Consider the following 20,231-nt stretch of genomic DNA (forward strand, 5'->3'; position numbering starts at 1 on the left):
GGTGGCGGTCCCGATCGATTCCGGGACACAGACGCCGTGGTGGGTCCCAGGGGCGGCGGTGCGCGGGGAATTGCGGCCGGAGTCGGGCCCGAGTCCCAGGGTCACGCAGCACAGTACCTGGAGTACGCCTCGAGGTCCCGATGGGCCACTTCGAGAGAGCGAGTGAGGGCTGCAGTTGTATTCAAGTCGAGGTCCTTTGATTCGAGCAGTCTTTGCCGTGAGTAGTCGGACCGAAGGCCTTTCACGAAGGCATCGTGGATATTTCCTTCAGTATTTTCTGCAGCCGTTACAGCTTTAAAGTCACAGTCCCTGCCGAGTGTTTGTAGCGCCCGTAAAAATTCGTCTACACAGACTCTCCTGGCTGTTGCGAGCGGGATCTTAGGAGATGTCTGGCATACATAGAATTTACAGGGCTCCGGTACTGCTCTTTTAGCAGGTTGAGGGCGTCCTCGTATGTAGCAAGGTCCCGGATGAATGCAAATACTTTAGGGCTCACCTGGGTGGTCAGAACTCTTAGTTTGGATCCCGGAGGCACGCCGGATTCTCCCAGGTAGGATTCGAAACAGCTCAGCCAGTGTTCGAAGTCGAGGGCTGAGTTCGCTGCCTGTGGGTTTAGATCCAGGTACGGCGGTCGGAGGGCTCGCAGCCAGGCCGGCTGCTGTGGCTGTTGTAGCTGGCCGTTTGGCTGGTCGTTTGGCTGCTCCGATCCACTCATTTCAAAATTTAGCCAATAAAATTGATATACCTATCAATTCATTCCATGAAAAGCGACGAGTTAAGATAGTAACTATAGGTTTTTATTGGCTAAATAACAGAGCCCACCCTCGTGGGTGATCGGTTCCAACAAGGAAGAATACTAGCCAAGCGGTCACCTTTATACCTGGGCAAGCAGGCGGAGCCATGGGCGGAGTCAGCTGAGGTATGCCTAGGTATAACAGCGTGCGTGGCAAGAGGTAACCTTGTGTAGTGATAACAACAGTGTAACAATAGTGAACGGTTGTGAACGGTAACAGTGGTTTACCACAGTGATGTTGATGTACCAGAGGAAATAATTTCTCTGTATCCACCCTATCGAATCCTATTAACATTTTAAACACCGAGATCAGATCACCCCTCAATCTTCTAACCTCAAGGGAATACAAGCCAAGTTAATGACCTAGATGTAGCTGTTGGGGGAATGATCGGCAAATTTGCAGACGACACCAAGATATGTGCGAGTTTTAGGGCTATGGAGGTTAGAGGTTGCTATGGCAACAGACATTTTTCTGATCAGGGTATCACGCAGAGCATCATCAAAAAGAAGGCTGAAGTGACATGTGCACTCTTGCTTTGGGAGATCTTGAGGGAGATCATTTGTCATCAATTTGCGATCGTTGATCATCGTCTACTGATGTAGATCTTAGAGCGCAGACTGCAAAAAGATTACTGGTTCAGAGCAAAGAGATAGTGCTGGTAGATATTTTCAAAATGTATTGGCTGTATTCCTTAGCTGGACAAACCTGTCTACCCTGAAGGGTTCCTGCATCTTGTACCTGCCTACAGACGTAATTCTGAAGCCCGAGCCCTGGTGAGTAAAGGTATTTCAAGCAAAGTCACATCTAGCAAACCCACGCCATCTTTACTTTTGTGAGGTAGGCAAGAAAAAGAACAAAAGGACTTGTATTTATACAGTTCCTTTCATGACCTCAGGACATCCCACAGCACTTTACAGCCCATGGAGTACTTTTGAAGTGTAATCACTGTTGTGATGCAGGAAACCGAATTTGCACACAGTGAGGTCCCACAAACAGCATTGAAATAATGACCAGATAATCTTTCTTCTTTTGTAATGTTGGTTGAGGGATAAATATTGGCCAGGACACAGGGAGAACTCCCCCGCTCTTCTCTGAATAGTGCCATGGGATCTTTTTTGGCCGTGTGAGCGGGGAAAACAAGCTCTCAGTTTAATTTCTCATCCGAAAGAGAGTGCAGCACTCCCTCAGGTAAATGCAATCTAGGTGCTAAAATTAGAAAACAATTTCAAACCTGCACTTTTTTTTTTTTTTAATAAATGTTTTTAAATGATTACATTTCAGGGATTAAGGTTTGATTTCCAATAATTATTTAGACACTTCCCCTCATTCTTTTTTTAAATTCCTGTGCCTGATTAGACAGACGTACAATGCGTTTTAAGTGCCTTCAATTATTTATTTTCCAAGGTCAGTTCTTGGGAAGATACAATCCACTTATTAAAAAAGCACTTGCACTGCAGTTTAATAAAATAGAAAGGCAGCCACAGTGTGAAGTGCAAAGATGCGGTTGCATCGCCCAGAATAAATTGCTGCTCCACTGAAGCATCCTCTGTTTATTGTCCTTCAGCAGAAGCAATTGGCTCTCCTCACAATGTCCTATCGCATACGTGTCACTTTCCCAGTGGGATCATGAGAACGATACCCCAAAATCTTAAACAGGAGAAGCTTGGTTTTATTCCAGTTGCAGGATTCAGTGAGCATATTGCATTGCTTCTCTGCTGTTAATCTGCATAGTTTTAACGTCACTCCATTTTCAGGAAAGGCTTCCAGCTGAATGATAATAAGCACAAATCAGAGAAAACCTCCAGTTCAATTCATCGATTGTGAATACAAAATAAAACTTTTCGGAATGACTTGTATAAACGATCGAGTATTTGTAATGAAAGGTACTTTAGTTTGTGAAAATAGCAGTGTCTTAATTAAAACTCTGAAGAATACAAATACTTGTCTTGAATCCAGCTGGCACGTCCAATCTCCTCCCTCTCTCTCTCTCTCTCTCTCTCTGTGCGCTGGACGGGACAAAAACCCAGCAATGTGCATCAGTTTTACATTTGCACACACTGGGAGCATTCCCCTGTGAGAATAAATTGAAGGATTTTCATTGCAGTGATATCAACTTCAAGTCAATGCAACATCTTGGAAGAAATGGGCATCCTATTCTTTTGGAAACCCAAGTGTGCAGTCATGCATAATTTAATAAAAGAACTAGGACAAAGTTCCAACAATACAACAGCGACTACACTTCAAAAAAGTACTAAACTGGCTGTAAAGCACTTTGGGACTCCTGTGGTCAGGAAAGGCGCGATACCATTGCAAGTCTTTCTTTTAAAGGCATATTGTACCCACATGGGCAATATTCGACTCCTCTGTTTTATCTGAAACTGAACATAGGGGAATTATGGATTATGATTTACAGACAATTTCAGCAGGCTTTGAAGCCTTATGGCATGCATTGTTGTCACGAGGATTTGAATAACGTGTAATAATGGGTGCATGAAACTGTTAAACACACCTTCCTAGATTTTGTTCTTCCAAACTGGGGTAAAAGTCTTGAGCTATTGAACACGGGGCTAAAGTATTGGTGGTCACAGGCCGGTCACTGGTGGTGGTAGGAGTGGAAACGTGTACACACAGAGCGTACCGACACACCTTGAGGCAGGGGTAGCCAACATGGATCACACGCGGCCTCCAAGCCCTGGAAATCTGCCCTTCAAAGATTAAGCAATGGGGTCCGACTTACACTTACCGGGGGGGGGGGGGGGGGGGTAAAATTGAACTTTGCCGGATGCAAAACAGGCGGTAGCAATTCGTCCGTCTGTTATATACCCGGCCCGATTTCCCCTTCAGGGTCAGTTGCCCGTTATACATTCCGCCTGATCTACTGTCACCCATTTTGCACCACTGCCATAGTTGAATGTTACCCCCGAGAGATTTTATTTTCTTGTTTCTACCGTTTTGAGCTTTGGATTAATCAGTGGCTAAATCCTAAACCTGAAAACCAAAATCTGTTAGGATCAGCAACTTGAAATATGCAGAAATAAATGAATTTGAACTATTTCCATGTGCACAACTATGGGTAAGGGAAATTTGTTTTTATAACTTTCTGATATTGATGGGGATAAATAACTGCAATGCACTGCCTGAAAGCGTGTTGCAAGCAGATTCAACAGCAGCTTTCAAAAGGTACCTGAAAATTCTCCACCCCACTCCCACTGTGCTCTCGGCCTCTTGCACTGTTCCAATGAAGCTCAAAGCAAGCTCGAGGAACAGCACCTCATCTTTCGATTAGGCACTTTACAGCCTTCCGGACTCAACATTGAGTTCAACAATTTCAGATCATAACCGCTGTCCCCATTTTTTCGGACAGCAGCTGTTGATGATTCTGCTAGTCCCATTTACACCTCCTCTGGACCCAGTTCTTGTTTCTTTACTTGTCCCATTACCATCTCCTTTCGCCTCGCACCATCAGACCTTGTCATTTAATCTCTCCTGTCTTCCACCCTATCAGACCTTCCCTTTTGTTCTTTCCTCCCCTCCCCCCTTTCCCTGCCCCTGCACTTGCTTAAAAAACCTGCTACATCTCTAACTTTTCCCAGTTCTGACGAAAGGCCATCGACCGGAAACGTTAACTCTGTTTCTCGCTCCGTGGCTGCTGCCCGGCCTGCTGAGTATTTCCAGCATTTTCTGTTTTTTCTTGAAAAGGAAAGATTTGCAAGGCTATGGGGCGTGGGACTAATTGGACAGCTCTTTCAAACAGGTACGATGGGCATCTTTCTGTGCTGGAGGATTTCATGGTAAGCCTAGTTGTTGTTGATTCCAGGAAGACAGATTATTATCTGAATGGCAACAGATTGGGAAAAGGAGAAGTGCAACGAGACCTGGGTGTCCTTGTGCACCAGTCGCTGAAGGTAAGCATGCAGGTGCAGCAGGCGGTTAAGAAGGCAAATGGTATGTTGGCCTTCGTAGCGAGAGGATTCGAGTACAGGAGCAAGGATATCTTGCTGCAGTTGTACAGGGCCTTGGTGATGTAATATGTATATACCTTTATAAGGGGGGAACTATCTTTTACAGCTCATGTATACTGCAGTACCGGCAGTGACCACACCTGTATATAGCACTGAGTAGTAATCTGTACAGATCAGTTCCAATGTGAGCCACGTTGAGTAAACACCTGTTGTACCGTTCTCCTGCAGTCTGTGTCTTATTATACACGGACACAGGTGAGACCACACCTTGAGTATTGTGTGCAGTTTTGGTTGCCTTATCTGAGGAAGGATGTTCTTGCCATGGAGAGAGTGCAGTGAAGATTCACCAGACTGATACCTGGGATGGCAGGAATGACATATGAGGAGAGATTGGGTTGATTAGGCTTGTATTCACTGGAGTTTAGAAGAATGAGAGGGGATCTCATTGAAACTTATAAAATTCTAACAGGACTAGACAGACTAGATGCAGGAAGGATGTTCCTGATGGCGGGGGGAGTCCAGAACCAGGGGTCACAGTCTAAGGATAAGGGGTAAGCCATTTAGGACTGAGATGAGGAGGAATTTCTTCACCCAGAGAGTGGTGAACCTGTGGAATTCTCTACCACACAAGGCAGTTGAGGCCAATTCATTAAATATATTCAAGAAGGAGTTCGATATATTTCTTAAGGGTAAAGGGATCAAGGGATATGGGGAGAAAGCAGGGACAGGGTACTGAATTTGGATGATCAGCCATGATCTCATTAAATGGTGGAACAGGCTCGAGGGGCCGAATGGCCTACTCCTGCTCCTATCTTCTATGTTTCTATGTTTTCACATCTTCACGCTCTTCCCTTGGAGAATAGTGGAAGGATTCGCAGGCTGATCATCATCAACAGGCTGCAATGTGAAACGCTCCTTCCATGGCCTTAACCATCATTATACCAGTCGATAGGGTGGTTATAGTCCTAGATGGCAGGATGGTTTAATGGGCTGCCACAAGTCATACAATGAAGAGGATGGGGGCTACCCACACCCACCGGACACAAGTATTCCGCTGGATGCAAATTCAAAGCCGGAGCTCCGGTCTCCACTCGCCGGGATTGTCTGGAGCGGGGGTTCTCCGAGAGGCGGTGACGCTACCACTAGGCAAACGGCTCGCTCCAATAAACCTAGCGGTCACACTGGCATGACTTTGAAGAATGATGTCCTGCACATTTAATCAGTAAAATGAGTGACTAGCTTAAAGCAAAGGCTGAAGCTGCATTTTTAACAATGGAACAAATTGTCCCAACTTAAAATTTCTGTGGGGCGGTGGGTGGGGCCGGGAGAAAAGAGTCCATTCGTCATTTATTGCTGCTCCAAAAATACGTGCGTCAGAATTTCTCCTCGGGTTTCTCCATCACAGCTGGAAGTCCGCACTGTAGCCCTGGTTTGGTGTGTTTTACATAGAAACATAGAAGATAGGAGCAGGAGTAGGCCATTCGGCCCCTCGAGCCTGCTCTGCCATTTAATGAGATCATGGCTGATCATCCAAATTCAGTACCCTGTCCCTGCTTTCTCCCCATATCCCTTGATCCCTTTAGCCTTAAGAAATATATCTACAGTAACTCCTTTTGCTTTGTTCTGCATTCTAGCATTCCAGAAATGCTGACCCTTGAGGCAAAGTAATCGTGCAGGCTGCTTGCATTGAAGCAAGTTTCCAATTGCTTGAAATCAAGGAGCAAATAATGAAGCAAAATTTAAAATCCATTTTTGTCCCAAAAACAGCCAGCTGTTTATGCTTTGGCAAATTATGAAAGCAAAGCTGTCAACAGACAACAGAAATCTAGTTTTATTGAGTTAAGCAGCTTTCTTTATATAAAAAAAAAATTCCAAAAGAAATTTACTTGAAATATTTCACGGTCTGTTATTTAACACACGGTTGTGAATGAATGCATTGAGAATGCAACAGATTGTCTGTGTCAGTGCAGCACTGGACGGTTATTAGTTTGTACAGAAATAAAAAGCGAGGAAAAAATAAATACGGGTAGAAAATGCATGGAAGAAACTGTTTTAGTACAAGGCTGATTAGTTGGGGATGCTGTTGGCCACAGAGTGATGAGATGCAGATGTTCACTCAGTCCCCAGAATCACCCACATCCAGGGAACAAGTTTTTTTTTCCCCAAAAGATAGGTTTCTAGCAGAGGTTTCTGTCCAATCAGGAGCCGAAACCCTGAATTTTCTCCTCTGTAGTCAGGTGCTGAGGTCTTGTTCGGCATAGTCCACCCAACTGCTGCCCAGCTGGGTATGCTAACAGAACACTGGCCAACCCAAGACTACATGGGCACGCCTATATCATCTGAACCATCATGGAGGGGAACAGCTTCTTTAAGGTGTGTATGGTAACTTGGAAACATTGTATGACACTTTCTCATGTATAACCCATCTCAGACTCTTCCATTAGTTCTTTCACTCAAGAGAGCAGGTGATAAGCTAACACTGCGATTTCCAAGTTTAAGAGCCCTTTTGCAACTCCTCAAATAATGAAGCAGTCTATGCCCACATGCAGCAAGACCTTGGCAACATTCAGGCTTGGGCTGATAAGTGGCAGGTAACATTCGCACCAGGCAAGGACAATCTCCAACAAGAGAACGTCTAATGACTTCCCCTTGACATTCAACGGCATTACCAGTGTCAAATCCCCACCGTCAACATCCTGGGGGTAACCATTCAACAGAAACTCAACTGGACCAGCCACATAAATACTGTAGGTCAGAGGCTAGGTATTCTGCGATGAGTGACTCAGCCAACTGCCCAAAGCTTTTCCACCATCTACAAGGCACAAGTCAGGAGTGTGATGGAACACTCTCCACTTGCCTGGATGAGTGCAGCTCCAACAACACTCGAGGCTCGACACCATCCAAGACTAAGCAGCCCGCTTGATTGGCACCCCGTCCACCACCTTAAACATTCACTCCCTTCACCACCGGCGCACCGTGGCTGCAGTGTGTACCATCTACAAGATGCACTACAGCAACTCGCCAAGGCTTCTTCGGCAGCACCTCCTAAACTCGCGACCTCTTCCACCTAGAAGGACAAGGGCAGAAGCGCATGGGAACACCATCAATTCCAAGTTCCCCTCCAAGTCACACACCATACTGACTTGGAAATATATCACCATTCCTTCATCGTCGCTGGGTCAAAATCCTGGCACTCCCTACCTAACAGCACTGTGGGAGTACCTTCACCACATGGACTGCAGTGGTTCAAGGCGGCGGCTCACCACCACCTTCTCAAGGGCAATTAGGGATGGGCAATAAATGCTGGCCTTGCCAGCGACGCCCACATCCCGTGAATGAATAAACTTAAAAAGGGCTTATAAAGATTATGGAGGTCACCTGAGGGTTAACACCTACATCTTTGGAAGCCAAGTGATGAAGATTAAAAGTAATGCACAAGAGATCCCTTTTTCCCAAAACAAAAACCAGATTAAATTGCTGCTGCTGCAAAAACCTATAGATAGTGGAGACTGTACAGAATTTCATAGAATCTACAGCATAGAAACAGGCCATTCCGCCCAACAAGTCTATACCAGTGTTTATACTCCATACAAGCCTCCTCCCAGGTGGCCGAAGTGTCCCTTTGCCCTCCTTGCTGCACTGCAGTGTTAGTGGAAGGGTGGAAGTGGAGTTTGAACCCTACTGACTCCAAAGAAAGCATGCTACCAACAGAGCCAAGCTGATACCGTCTTGCTCTTTGGGAGGGCAGCACAGAGCGACTGTCCAAAAATACCCAGACCAGGACCCAGTTACAACCGACCACGTTGTAACTGATGCTTTCAATCATCCTATAGGGAGTTTGTTTAAATAAGCCTTTGTCACTGTATAATATAGATACTTCAACCATTACCACTGTCACACCAGCTAGACTAATTGGTACCAACCAACTCTTTTTCACCCATCAACAGGAATCTCGAGATTGTTCGCAATACATTGTTCAGAATTTCTTCTAAAAATATCTCAAGTCAGTATTGTCAATTAATTCCTACAAACCAGCAGGACGTTTAAATTTTACTCAACTACTTACTAACGCTACATACTTAACATTAATTAATCACACCAACGAACAGCACTTCAAAAAGGTGGCATTTTAGCAGTGAAGTTTTATTATAGTGCAGGAGCAGTCATTCAGCCTCGAGAAAAGAACATAAGAAATAGGAGCAGGAGTAGGCCAATCGGCCCCTCGAGCCTGCTCCGCCATTCAATAAGATCATGGCTGATCTGATCCTAACCGCCAATCTACTATCACAGAACCATCTCCTGAATCTAACAGAATTAGACACACGAAATAGGAGCAGGATCAGGCTACATGGCCCCTGGGCCCGCTCCGCTACCCACAGGGCCATGTCCGATCCGAACCTAGACGCATGTCCAAATTCCTGCCCGCCTCCCGTAACCCTTAATTCCCTTTACTTCTAGGAAACTGTCTATTTCTGTTTTAAATTTATGTAATGATGTAGCTTCTACAGCTTTTTGGGGCAGCATATTCCATGGACCTACCACCCTCTGAGTGAAGTAGTTCCTCCTCATCTCAGTTTTGAAAGAGCAGCCCCTTATTCCAAGACTATGCCCCCTAGTTCTAGTTTCACCCATCATCGGGAACATCCTCCCCGCATCCACCCGATCCAACCCCTTCACAATCTTATATGTTTCAATAAGATCGCCTCTCATTCTTCTGAACTCCAATGAGTAGAGTCCCAATCTACTCAACCTCTCCTTATATGTCCATCCCCTCATCCCCGGGATTAACCGAGTGAACCTTCTTTGTACTGACTCGAGAGCAAGTATGTCTTTTCTTAAGTATGGACACCAAAACAGTATGCAGTATTCCAGGTGTGGTCTCACCAATACCTTGTACAACTGAAGCAATACCTCCCTATTTTTATATTCTATCCCCCTAGCAATGAAAGCCAACATTCCATTGGCCTTCTTAATCACTTGCTGCACCTGCATACTAACCTTTTGAGTTTCGGGCACCAGGACCCCCAGATCCCTTTGTACTTCAGTACTTTCCAGTTTCTTGCCATTAAGATAATAACTTGCTCTACGATTTTTCCTGCCAAAGTGCATAACCTCACACTTTGCAGTATTGTATTCCATCTGCCAAATCTCTGCCCACTTACTTAGCCTGTCTATGTCCCCTTGCAGGTTTTTTATGTCCTCCTCACTCACTACTTTCCCTCCCATCTTAGTATCATCTGCAAACTTTGATATGTTACACTCGGTCCCCTCCTCCAAATCGTTAATATAGATTGTAAAGAGTTGGGGACCCAGCACTGACCCCTGCGGAACACCACTAGTTACTGATTGCCAGTCTGAGAATGAACCATTTATCCCAACTCTCTGCCTTCTGTTAGATAGCCAATCCTCTATCCATGCCAGAATATTACCCCCAATCCCGTGATTTTTTATCTTAAGCAATAATCTTTTGTGTGGCACCTTGTCAAATGCCTTTTGGAAGTCTAAATACACTACGTCCACTGGTTCCCCTTTATCCACCCTATATGTTACTTCCTCAAAGAACTCCAGCAAATTTGTCAAACATGACTTCCCCTTCATAAAACCATGCTGACTTTGTCCTATTAAATTATGATTATCCAAATGTCCTGTTACTGTCTCCTTAATAATGGACTCCAAAATTTTACCTACCACAGATGTTAGGCTAACCGGTCTATAGTTTCAAGCCTTCTGTCTACTGCCCTTTTTAAATAAGGGTGTTACATTAGCAGTTTTCCAGTCTGCCGGGACCTTTGCCGAGTCCAGGGAGTTTTGGAAAATTATTACCAATGCATCCACAATCCCTACCGCCACTTCCCTCAAGACCCTAGGATGTAAGCCATCAGGTCCAGGTGATTTATCCACCTTTGAGTCCCATTATTTTACCGAGTACCACTTCCTTAGTGATTTTGATCATGTTTAGCTCCTCCCCCCCTATAGCCCCCTGCTTGTCCAGTGTTGGGATATTCTTAGTGTCTTCTACTGTAAAGACTGATACAAAATATTCAGTGTTTTTGCCATCTCCATATTTCCCACCATTAATTTCCCGGTCTCATCCTCTAAGGGACCAACATTTACTTTAGCCACCCTTTTTCTTTTTATATAACTATAAAAACTCTTACTATCTGTTTTTATATTTTTTGCTAATTTACTTTCATAATCTATCTTCCCTTTCTTAATCAATCTTTTTGTTATTTTTTGCAGTCTTTTAAAGTTTCCCCAATCCTCTATCCTCCCACTAGATTTGGCTACCTTATATGCCCTTGTTTTTAGTCAAATACTATCCTTAATTTCTTTACTTAGCCACGGATGGCTGTCTTTTCTTTTACACCCTTCTTTCCTCAGTGGAATATATATTTTTTGGAAGTTGTAAAATAACTCCTTAAATGTACACCACTGATCATGTATCGTCTTACCCTTTAATCTATTTTCCCAATCCACTCTACTCAATCTCACAGGGAGATGGAGTTAACTACATGTACTCTAATCCCATTCCCCATCTCTTTTCCTGCATCCTTTTATTCTCTTTTTCAAATTCCTATCCTGCTCCCTTCAGCATTATGCTACAGTCTCATCCCCAATATGCCTTTTTGTAGTAAAGGAACATAGGGACAGGAGTATTCAGCCCCTCGAGTCTGTTCTGCCATTCAACGAGATCATGGCTGATCTGTATCCCGACTCCATCCACCCACCTTGGCTCCATATCCCTTAATATCCTTGGCCAACAAAAAAAAAAATCTATCGATCTCAGATTCAAAATTATTGTAAAGCATTCCATGTTTAATTAACCCCGTATGAAAAAAAATTCTAACTTCCATTTTCATTTTTTTTTTAGTGATACTGAGTTTTGGCCTCCATCTACTAATTAGTGCAAACAATCTTTCACTGTTTAAGAACAACACCACATTGTATTTATATAGCACCTTTAACATAGTAAAACATCCCAAGGCACTTTCAAAACCTTTCACGATTTTGAATATATCTATTAGATTCCCTGTTCCAGGGAAATTTGCCCCAGTTTTTACAAACCTTTCTTCATAACTTGAACAACGTGTATTTATATAGCGCCTTTAACATAGTAAAATGTCCCAAGGTGCTGCACAGGAGTATATTAAAGACAACAAATTTGACACTGATCCACATAAGGATAAATTAGGGCAGGTGACCAAAAGCTTGGTCAAAAAGGTAGGTTTTAAGGAGCATCTTAAAGGAGGAAAGAGAGGTAAAGAGGCGGAGAGGTTTAGGGAGGGAATTCCAGAGCTTAACCTCTCATTTCTGTTATCAGTCCACTGAATCTTTACCGTACCCTTCCCATGGATCCAATATCCCTCCAATAATGGTGCTCCCTAAAGTCCACACAATATTCCAACTGTAGCCAAGGTCTTGCGTAAATTTAGCGGCACTTCCTTGTTTTTATATTCAATACCCCGTGTAAAAAAAGAATTCCCACGGCTCATTCCACCCTTTAAAGATCTAGGGTGGTGAAATTCACCTTTGTTGTGAATGTTAAACAGGAGCCGCAGGTTATAAACTCTAGTTCTGACGAAGGGTCATCGACCTGAAACGTTAACTCTGTTTCTCTCTCCACAGATGCTGCCTGACCTGCTGAGTATTTCCAGCATTTTCTGCTTTTATTTCAGATTTCCAGCATCCGCGGTATTTTGCTTTTGTTATACACTCCGCCTGATTCTCCTTTCCATTGACTTCAACATAACAGGTGGCTAGTCCATTACTGCCCATTTTGCCCCAGTTGACTATCAGCCTCTATATACTATACCCAAGTGTCTCTTTTCTTGTACACGTAACATATATCAAGCTATCAAGGCAGACCATGAATTTAATGAGAACTCACCATAAAAAAGGAATACCCGTGTCATGTGATGATCTTGATAGGTCCTATTTATGGTAAAGAAACAGGTATCTGCTCCACACTGGCCTAATCGGCCCAATTCACCGGTCAGTGGCGACCACCACAGAATAATGGGATGTTGGATGCCCACGGCAGAAACTCTCTTCACGCTGTTCAGTAAATCATTTGGTTTCTCAACATGACTCCAAACCTCCAGTCCCTCGCTGTGCCGATTCTCACTTTTCACTTTCTTCTTTTCAAATTGTCCCAGTTCAACCACCACCTGCAGATATGAACACTCAAGTCATGCAAAGCTTTGCGTTGGTGCAGCAGTTTTAAATTACATGCAGTAATGAACAACACACTTTAGCCTGGGGGGAAATAATCTCCCTCCCTCTCCTGGCAAGCAGTTCAAAGTACTAACATACATAACACACAAATCAGGCCTTACAGTAACAATTCCCACTGAGCAACCCTTCTAGAACAGACTATTGCTACAAGAACACTGAATTATAGCACTAGTAAAGGCATTTCAGATTGAGATGGTGAAGAGAGTTTTCCTAAAACTTGGATCAATTTCTGACTACAATCCATGCCAACAACTAAACACACACACACACACACACACACACACACATTCTTCTTTTCCCTCTTCCATACCAAGCAGCAACCCATTTCTTCCACTGCTTTTACATCCAGCAAATCATGCTCTGGGTTATTTCCGTAACAATCAACATCCTGGGGGGTCACCATTGACCAGAAGCTTAACTGGACCAGCCACATAAATACTGTGGCTACAAGAGCAGGTCAGAGGCTGGGTATTCTGCAGCGAGTGGCTCACCTTTTGATTCCCCAAAGCCTTTCCACCATCTACAAGGCACAAGTAAGGAGTGTGATGGAATACTCTCCACTTGCCTGGATGAGTGCAGCTCCAGCAACACTCAAGAAGCTCGACACCATCCAGGACAAAGCAACTCGCTTGATTGGCCCCCCATCCACCACTTTAAACATTCACTCCCTCCATCACTGGCGTACCATGGCTGCCGTGTGTACCATCTACAAGATGCACTGCAACAACTCGCCAAGGCTTCTTCGGCAGCACCTCCCAAACCCACGACTTTTACCACCTAGAAGGACAAGGGCAGTAGGCGCATGGGAACACCACCACCTCCAAGTTCCCCTCCAAGTCACACACCATCCTGACTTGGAAATATATCACCATTCCTTCATCATCGCTGGGTCAAAATCCAGGAACTCCCTTTCTAACAACACTGTGGGAGTGCCTTCACCACACGGACTGCGGTGGTTCAAGGCGGCGGCTCACCACCACCTTCACAAGGGCAATTAGAGATAGGCAATAAATGCTGGCCTTGCCAGCGACTCCCACGTCCCAGGAACACGGTGGCATAGTGGTTAGCACTGTTGCCTCACAGCGTCAGGGACCCGGGTTCAAATCCGGCCTCGGGTGACTGCAAACTCCACACACATTCTCCCCGTGTTTGCGTGGGTTTCCTCCGGGTGCTCCGGTTTCCTCCCACAGTCCAAAGATGTGCGGGTTAGGTTGATTGGCCATGATAAAAAAAATTGGCCCTTAGTGTTAGGGGGGATTAAATACGTGGGGTTACGGGGATAGGGCTTGGGTGGGATGGCTGTCGGTGTAGGGACCGGGTGCTAGGGTTTGGATGATCAGCCATGATCTCGTTGAATGGCGGAGCAGGCTCGAAGGGCCGAATGGCCTACTCCTGCTCCTATCTTCTATGTTTCTATGTAACACACTTCTCCCTTTTTCATTTACGTGGAAAGGCTGGGGACGGGGGAAGAGGCCTCACTCCGCTGCCATCAGACGAGAGTACCTCACTGGCTGTCAGCCCAGTATTCACAGGCCACATCTCTGATCTCCTGCTTGCCAGGGCTGTCTGGAGTGGGGCTCGAACCCATGACTTTCCAACTCAAGAGGCGTGAATACAGTCACCGAGCCAAGGCTCACTCCTAAAACCATACCATTCATAATGATAACTAAAGTTTATGTTCAAACGTATGAACTTTCTCTTACTAAAGGGCTCGTGTTTAATTTCTTACCCTGCCTAGCTACGGCAGTGTGTTGCCTTTGAATGAGCGCAGATAGAAACCAAATTTCTTTTCACAGTCACTTATAAATATTTAAATCATGTTTAAGCAGCTCATCAAAAGAACCAGCATGAGCAGACACCACACTGAAACCTATCCAAACCTCCAGAATTTTATACATAATGTGCTTTTAAATTCCTACCATCTAAGATATTCTACATTAATCTCTTGACGCTACAAGAAACCCCGCTAGGATATTTAATAAATGCTTAGCTACAAGAAAAGTTGGATATTTGCAACTAATATTGCACTTCTTTGTTAAGCCGTATTGTATCAGTGATCGGTCTGTTCATCCGTTTGACAGTGATCGGTCTGTTCATCCGTTTGACAATCAGCCTGCGCGACATACCCATATGTCTTTCCATCTGCGCACTTCACCTTCTCAAAGCAATATTTCTTCCTCTTTGTCAAATAACAATGAGATAAAGCTTGATGCTGGCCCTCACTATCAACAGAGGACTGCTGAAAAATCAGTCATCCCAGAAACAGTGTGTTGGGAGTGTGGAACACACACAGAACATCCCAATCCGTGAGTATGGAATGATGTTCAAAGTAGCAAGCTTCCACGTCCTGTAGCAATCATATTTTACATGTCAGCTGTGGCTCAGTGGGTAGCACTCCCGCCTCGGAGTCAGAAGGTTGTGGGTTCAAATCCCACTCCAGGGACTTGAGCACAAAAATCTAGGCTGACACTCCAGTGCAGTACTGAGGGAGTGCTGCACTGTCGGAGGTGGTCTTTCGATGAGACATTAAACCGAGGCCCCATCTGCTCTCTCAGGTGGATGTAAAAGATCCCACGGCACTATTTTGAAGAACAACAGGGGAGTTCTCCCCAGTGTCCTGGCCCTGAATCACTAAAACAGATTATCTGGTCATTATCACATTGCTGTTTGTGGGAGCTTGCTGTGCGCAAATTGGCTGCCGCGTTGCCTACATTACAACAGCGACTACACTTCAAAAGTGTTTCATTGGCTGTAAAGTGCTTTGGGAAGTCCGGTGCTTGTGAAAAGCGCTATATAAATGCAAGTCTTTTCTTTTCAATTTTACCATTTTCAAAAAGTTGCAGCAATAAAATCACACATTTACATATTTTGTTCAACTCACACAGAAGCATGGGTAGCTTACTGATCACAACTAAATTCTTGCTGTGCCCTGGAAACAGTGCGTCTCTGAAATTAAATACTTTATTATACTCACGTGAACTGGAACCAACAAATATGGGATTTTGACAACAAAAAAAAAACAAGTTCACAGTAATGCAAGATAAAACTTGGTGCTTCTGCTAAACAGACCATCAGTAACTTCTTTCAATTCATTTAATTTTGGATGGCCTGAAAGTCACATTTCTTTACAATCCTAAGCAAATAAATTTAGCCTATAATGGTCGAGACAATTTAACTTATTACAATATAGACAGAAATAATCCCACATAAGAAAAAGGAGCAGGCCATTTGGCCCCTCGAGCCTGCTCCGCCATTCAATAAGATCATGGCTGATCTTATACCTCAACTCCACTTTTCTGCACTATCCCCATACCCCTTGATTCCTTTAATATCCAAAAATCTATCGCTCTCTGTCTTGAATACACTCAATGACTAGAATTCTCTAGCCCAGAGGGCTGTTGAGGCTCAAAGATTCACCACCCTGAGTGAAGAAACTTCTCCTCATCTCAGTCCTAAATGGTCGACCCCTTACTCTGAGACTGTGACCCCTGGTTCTAGACTCCCCAGCCAGGGAAAACATACTCCCCTGCATCTACCCTGTCAAGCCCTAAGAATTTTGTATGTTTCAATGAGATCACCTCTCATTCTTCTAAACTCTAGAGAATATAGGCCTAGTCTACTCAATCTCTCCTCATAGGACAATCCCTCCATCACAGGAATCAGTCTGGTGAACCTTCATTGCACTCCCTCTATGGCAAGTATATCCTTCCTTAGGTAAGGAGACCAAAACTGTACACAACTCCAGTTGTAGTCTCACCAGGGCCCTATATAATTGCAGCAAGACATCCTTACACTTATACTCAAATTTTCTTGAAAGGCCAACATGCCATTTGCTTTCCTAATTGCTTGCTGTACCTGCATGTTAACTTTCAGTGACTCGTGTACAAGGGCACCCAGGTCCCTCTGAACACCAACATTTCTCAATCTTTCTCCAGTACTATTTTTTTACTAATACAAATTTCTTTCAGTTCCTCATTCTCGCTAGACCCTTGGTTCTCCACTATCTCCGGGAAGTTCTTTGCATCTTCTTCAGTGAAGACAGACACTATGGGCTGGATTTTCATTGAGGTGGTGTGTACGAGGCGGGACTACAACTTCCGGGGTTGTAGTCCCGCCTCCATCGAATTGTGGCCAACCCACGCGATTTTCACTTGATTGACCTTGTTGAGCCCACCCAGCGAGCTCAGCAGGCCAATTAAGGGCCACCCGGCAACAGGTGACGTCACAGATTGACATTTCATCTGTCAAGACCTTTTGACAGATGAAATATCAGCGTCTCACAGCTGTTTGAAGCTGTCAAACACAGACAATCTGTACTCTAAGTTAATTCCTTCCTCTCAGGATGATTTAGAGATCTCTCCAGAACAGAAAGCTGAATGATGCAGATTTTGACAGATCGCAGCCATTCTGCTTTCTGTGCCAGTGAGATGAGGGACTCCCAAGACCTGAAGGAAGGAAGGCTGTAAAGGTAAGTACAGGTAAGTAAAACTTCTTTAAACACTTTACACACATCAAACACACTTACCTCTGCACCTATCACTCACCTGAACACTGGACATCTCGACCCCTCCAAGCCCTTCATCCCGACGGCCCGCCTCGCTAACTTGGTGTGGTTTGGAGCCGTCGGGAATCCCACACTTCACCAATAAAAATAGGGATTAGGCTAAAAACTGCCTGTTAACTACCTGTTAACAGGCAGTGAATTGGCACTAATCCCCTTCCCGCCTCGGGGAGGCGGGTCGGGTACCCGCCTCCTTTGAAACTGGCATGGAGGCGGGTTGGGGCAGGATGGGTTCGTGCCCCCTGATTTCAAGATTTTAAACCCTCCACATGCCTCCAATCCCACCTACATGGCTCAATGAAAATCCTGCCCAAAGTATTTGTTTAATTTCTCTGCCATTTTATTCCCCATTTTAATTTCTCCTGTCTCAGCCTGCAAGGGACTCACATTTACTTTTGCTAATCTTTTCCTTTTTACAAACCTATAGAAGCTTTTACAGTCTGCTTTTATGTCTCTCGCTAGATTACTCATTCTATTTTCCCTTTATCAATTTCTTGGTCCTCTTTTGATGAATTCCAAAATCCTCCCAATCCTCAGGCTTACTACTCTTGTTGGCAACATTATAAGCCTCTTCCTTTGATCTAATACTATCTTTAACTTCTCTTGTTAGCCACTGTTGGATCAATTTTCCTGTGGGGTTTTTGTGCCTTAAAATGAATGTATATTTGTTGTAAATTATGTATTAATTCTTTAAATGCTAGCCATTGTTTCTCTACCGACTAAGTTTCGCAAAATTCAGGCAGTTCCCCCCCCGAAGATTATTTAATTAAAAGAGACCCTGGTTGGACTGATTTTAAAAATCCAGGGGCACACAAAATGGCTGCGGTCAACCTCGTGACCAAAAGCCTGTAAGTTCCAATTGTGGACTCTGTGACAAGCTAACAGCTTGGGTATTTTTGATGTCTGCGAGATCACGAAACCAGACAGAACTTTTACATTTATGTATTGGGAGCAAACTCAGTTGCATTCAGGCCCCCGTTTACAGGCCATCAAGCTTGTTTACTCAAACGATCCAAACGATCAGCGGAGCCATCCAGGTTAGGCTGGCCCCATCTAGGAATCTGTTGAACAAAGGAGAGCAGTTATGGGACCGTTAGAAGCTATTACCGGCCATCTAAGTCGATGGGCCAAGATCGGCACCTTTTGTTCAATTCCAACCCGCTCAAATCAGACAAAGGATGAGCTGATTTAGCGCGAGAGATAAGGGCTACCGAGAGGAGTATAACTATAGCCCCTCAGGAAGCCATGCTCTCTCTCTCTCTCCTTGCCTCCCACGCCCTACCTGCCACCACCCCAGGAAGAGGACCTACGAAGAAGAGCCCGTCCCGAGAGGTGAAATACCCTGCCAGATACTATTTTATTACTGGGGTATTTTTACCTGGACGGTGCCCTGTGCAGCACTGAAACCACGTGGCATCGAAAGGCAGCAGGGCAAAGAAGCAAGATTCTCGTCTGTTTAAACGACTCGGACTGTTGAGCGTGGAATTCTGACCCCTCATAAGATAGCCCAGCGAGGTTTAGAGGGTGGGAGTTAAGGGGATTGCTAAAATTGTCATTTTAGTCATTTTCCCTCGATGTGCCATTTATTTCCCATCCCTGTTAAGTGTAAGTGTACTGCATCCATATTATCCTTTGTATAGAATCGTTCTCTGGTAATAAAATCTTGGTTTTTCTTTGCACCAAACCACTGGTCTGCTCGTTTTCTATATCGCTACCTGCAAATAAGTCCGGTGGTCAGAACTCAAAAAGGGGCGAGCAATTCGAGCCGCTCAAAGGGGGTAGTCAGAGGCATAACTGACGAACCCAAGACACCCACACAGTAAAACCCCTTGCACGTCATACCTTTTAATGTAGTTACTATTACTGCAAATTTGGTTTGCCCCGTCTATATGTAGATTAAAGTCCCCCATGATTACTGCATTACCTTTGTTACATGCGCCTCTAATTACCTGATTTGTACTCTGCCCTACATTACAACTACTGTTTGGGGGCCGAAAACAACTCCCACCAATGTTTTCTGACCCTTGCTGTTTCTTAGCTCCACCAAAACTGATTCTACTTCTCGATTTTTGGAGTGACGATCCTTTCTCTCTGCTGTCTTTATCCCATCCTTTATCAGGGCTACCCCTCCTCCTTTTCCATTTTGCCTATCTCTTCAAAAAGATAAGTACCCTGGAATATTTAGTGCCCAACCTTGGCCACATTGCAACCACGTCTCCGTAATGGCTATTAGATCAAACCTATTCATTTCTATCTGCACTATTAATTCATCTATTTTGTTGCGAATGCTTCACACATTCAGATATAGTGCCTTTAGCTTTGACTTATTTCTATTTTTCCCTGATGTCACCTTAGTCACTGATGCCTTATTGCCTTTGTTACTCACTCTGTCCCTTCCTGACCCACACTGCTTATTTTTACCCAAAACTCTACTCTGCTCTAGAGCCTTGACATTTCTCTTGCTGCTTTTAAATTCACTCTTTCCTGAATCCTCCCACCCACCCCCTTCATTAGTTTAAAGCCCTGTCTACTGCCTTAGTTATTCGGTTCGCCAGGACACTGGTCCCAGCCGGTTTAAGTGGAGCCCGTCCCAACGGAACAGCTCCCTCTTTCCCTGGTACTGGTGCCAGTGCCCCATGAACTGAAACCCCTTCCCTCCCACACCACTCTTTGAGCCAC

General features: G+C 44.6%; 1 protein-coding gene across 3 annotated transcripts in view; it reads right to left on the reverse strand.

Moving 5' to 3' along the window:
- pofut3 (protein O-fucosyltransferase 3) overlaps positions 1 to 20,231 on the reverse strand; it is a 60,708-nt gene that overhangs the window by 31,253 nt on the left and 9,224 nt on the right. The window contains exons 1-2 of one of the 3 annotated variants that reach the window (XR_015080914.1): positions 12,645 to 12,734; positions 1,848 to 2,561 (exon numbers count right to left, since the gene is read on the reverse strand). Coding sequence is in view for 1 of the 3 variants with exons in the window: in XM_086007278.1 (XP_085863404.1) it covers positions 12,645 to 12,924 (280 nt within the window). In the remaining 2 variants the exon portion in view is untranslated. Of the gene's footprint in view, positions 1 to 1,847; positions 2,562 to 12,644; positions 12,925 to 20,231 lie in introns of those variants that run through there. The other 2 variants (XM_086007278.1, XR_015080913.1) reach the window with 2 other exon arrangements.

This window comes from Somniosus microcephalus, chromosome 2, assembly GCF_052327205.1.
Source record: "Somniosus microcephalus isolate GS21.2 chromosome 2, FLI_Smic_1.0, whole genome shotgun sequence".
NCBI lineage: Eukaryota > Metazoa > Chordata > Chondrichthyes > Squaliformes > Somniosidae > Somniosus > Somniosus microcephalus.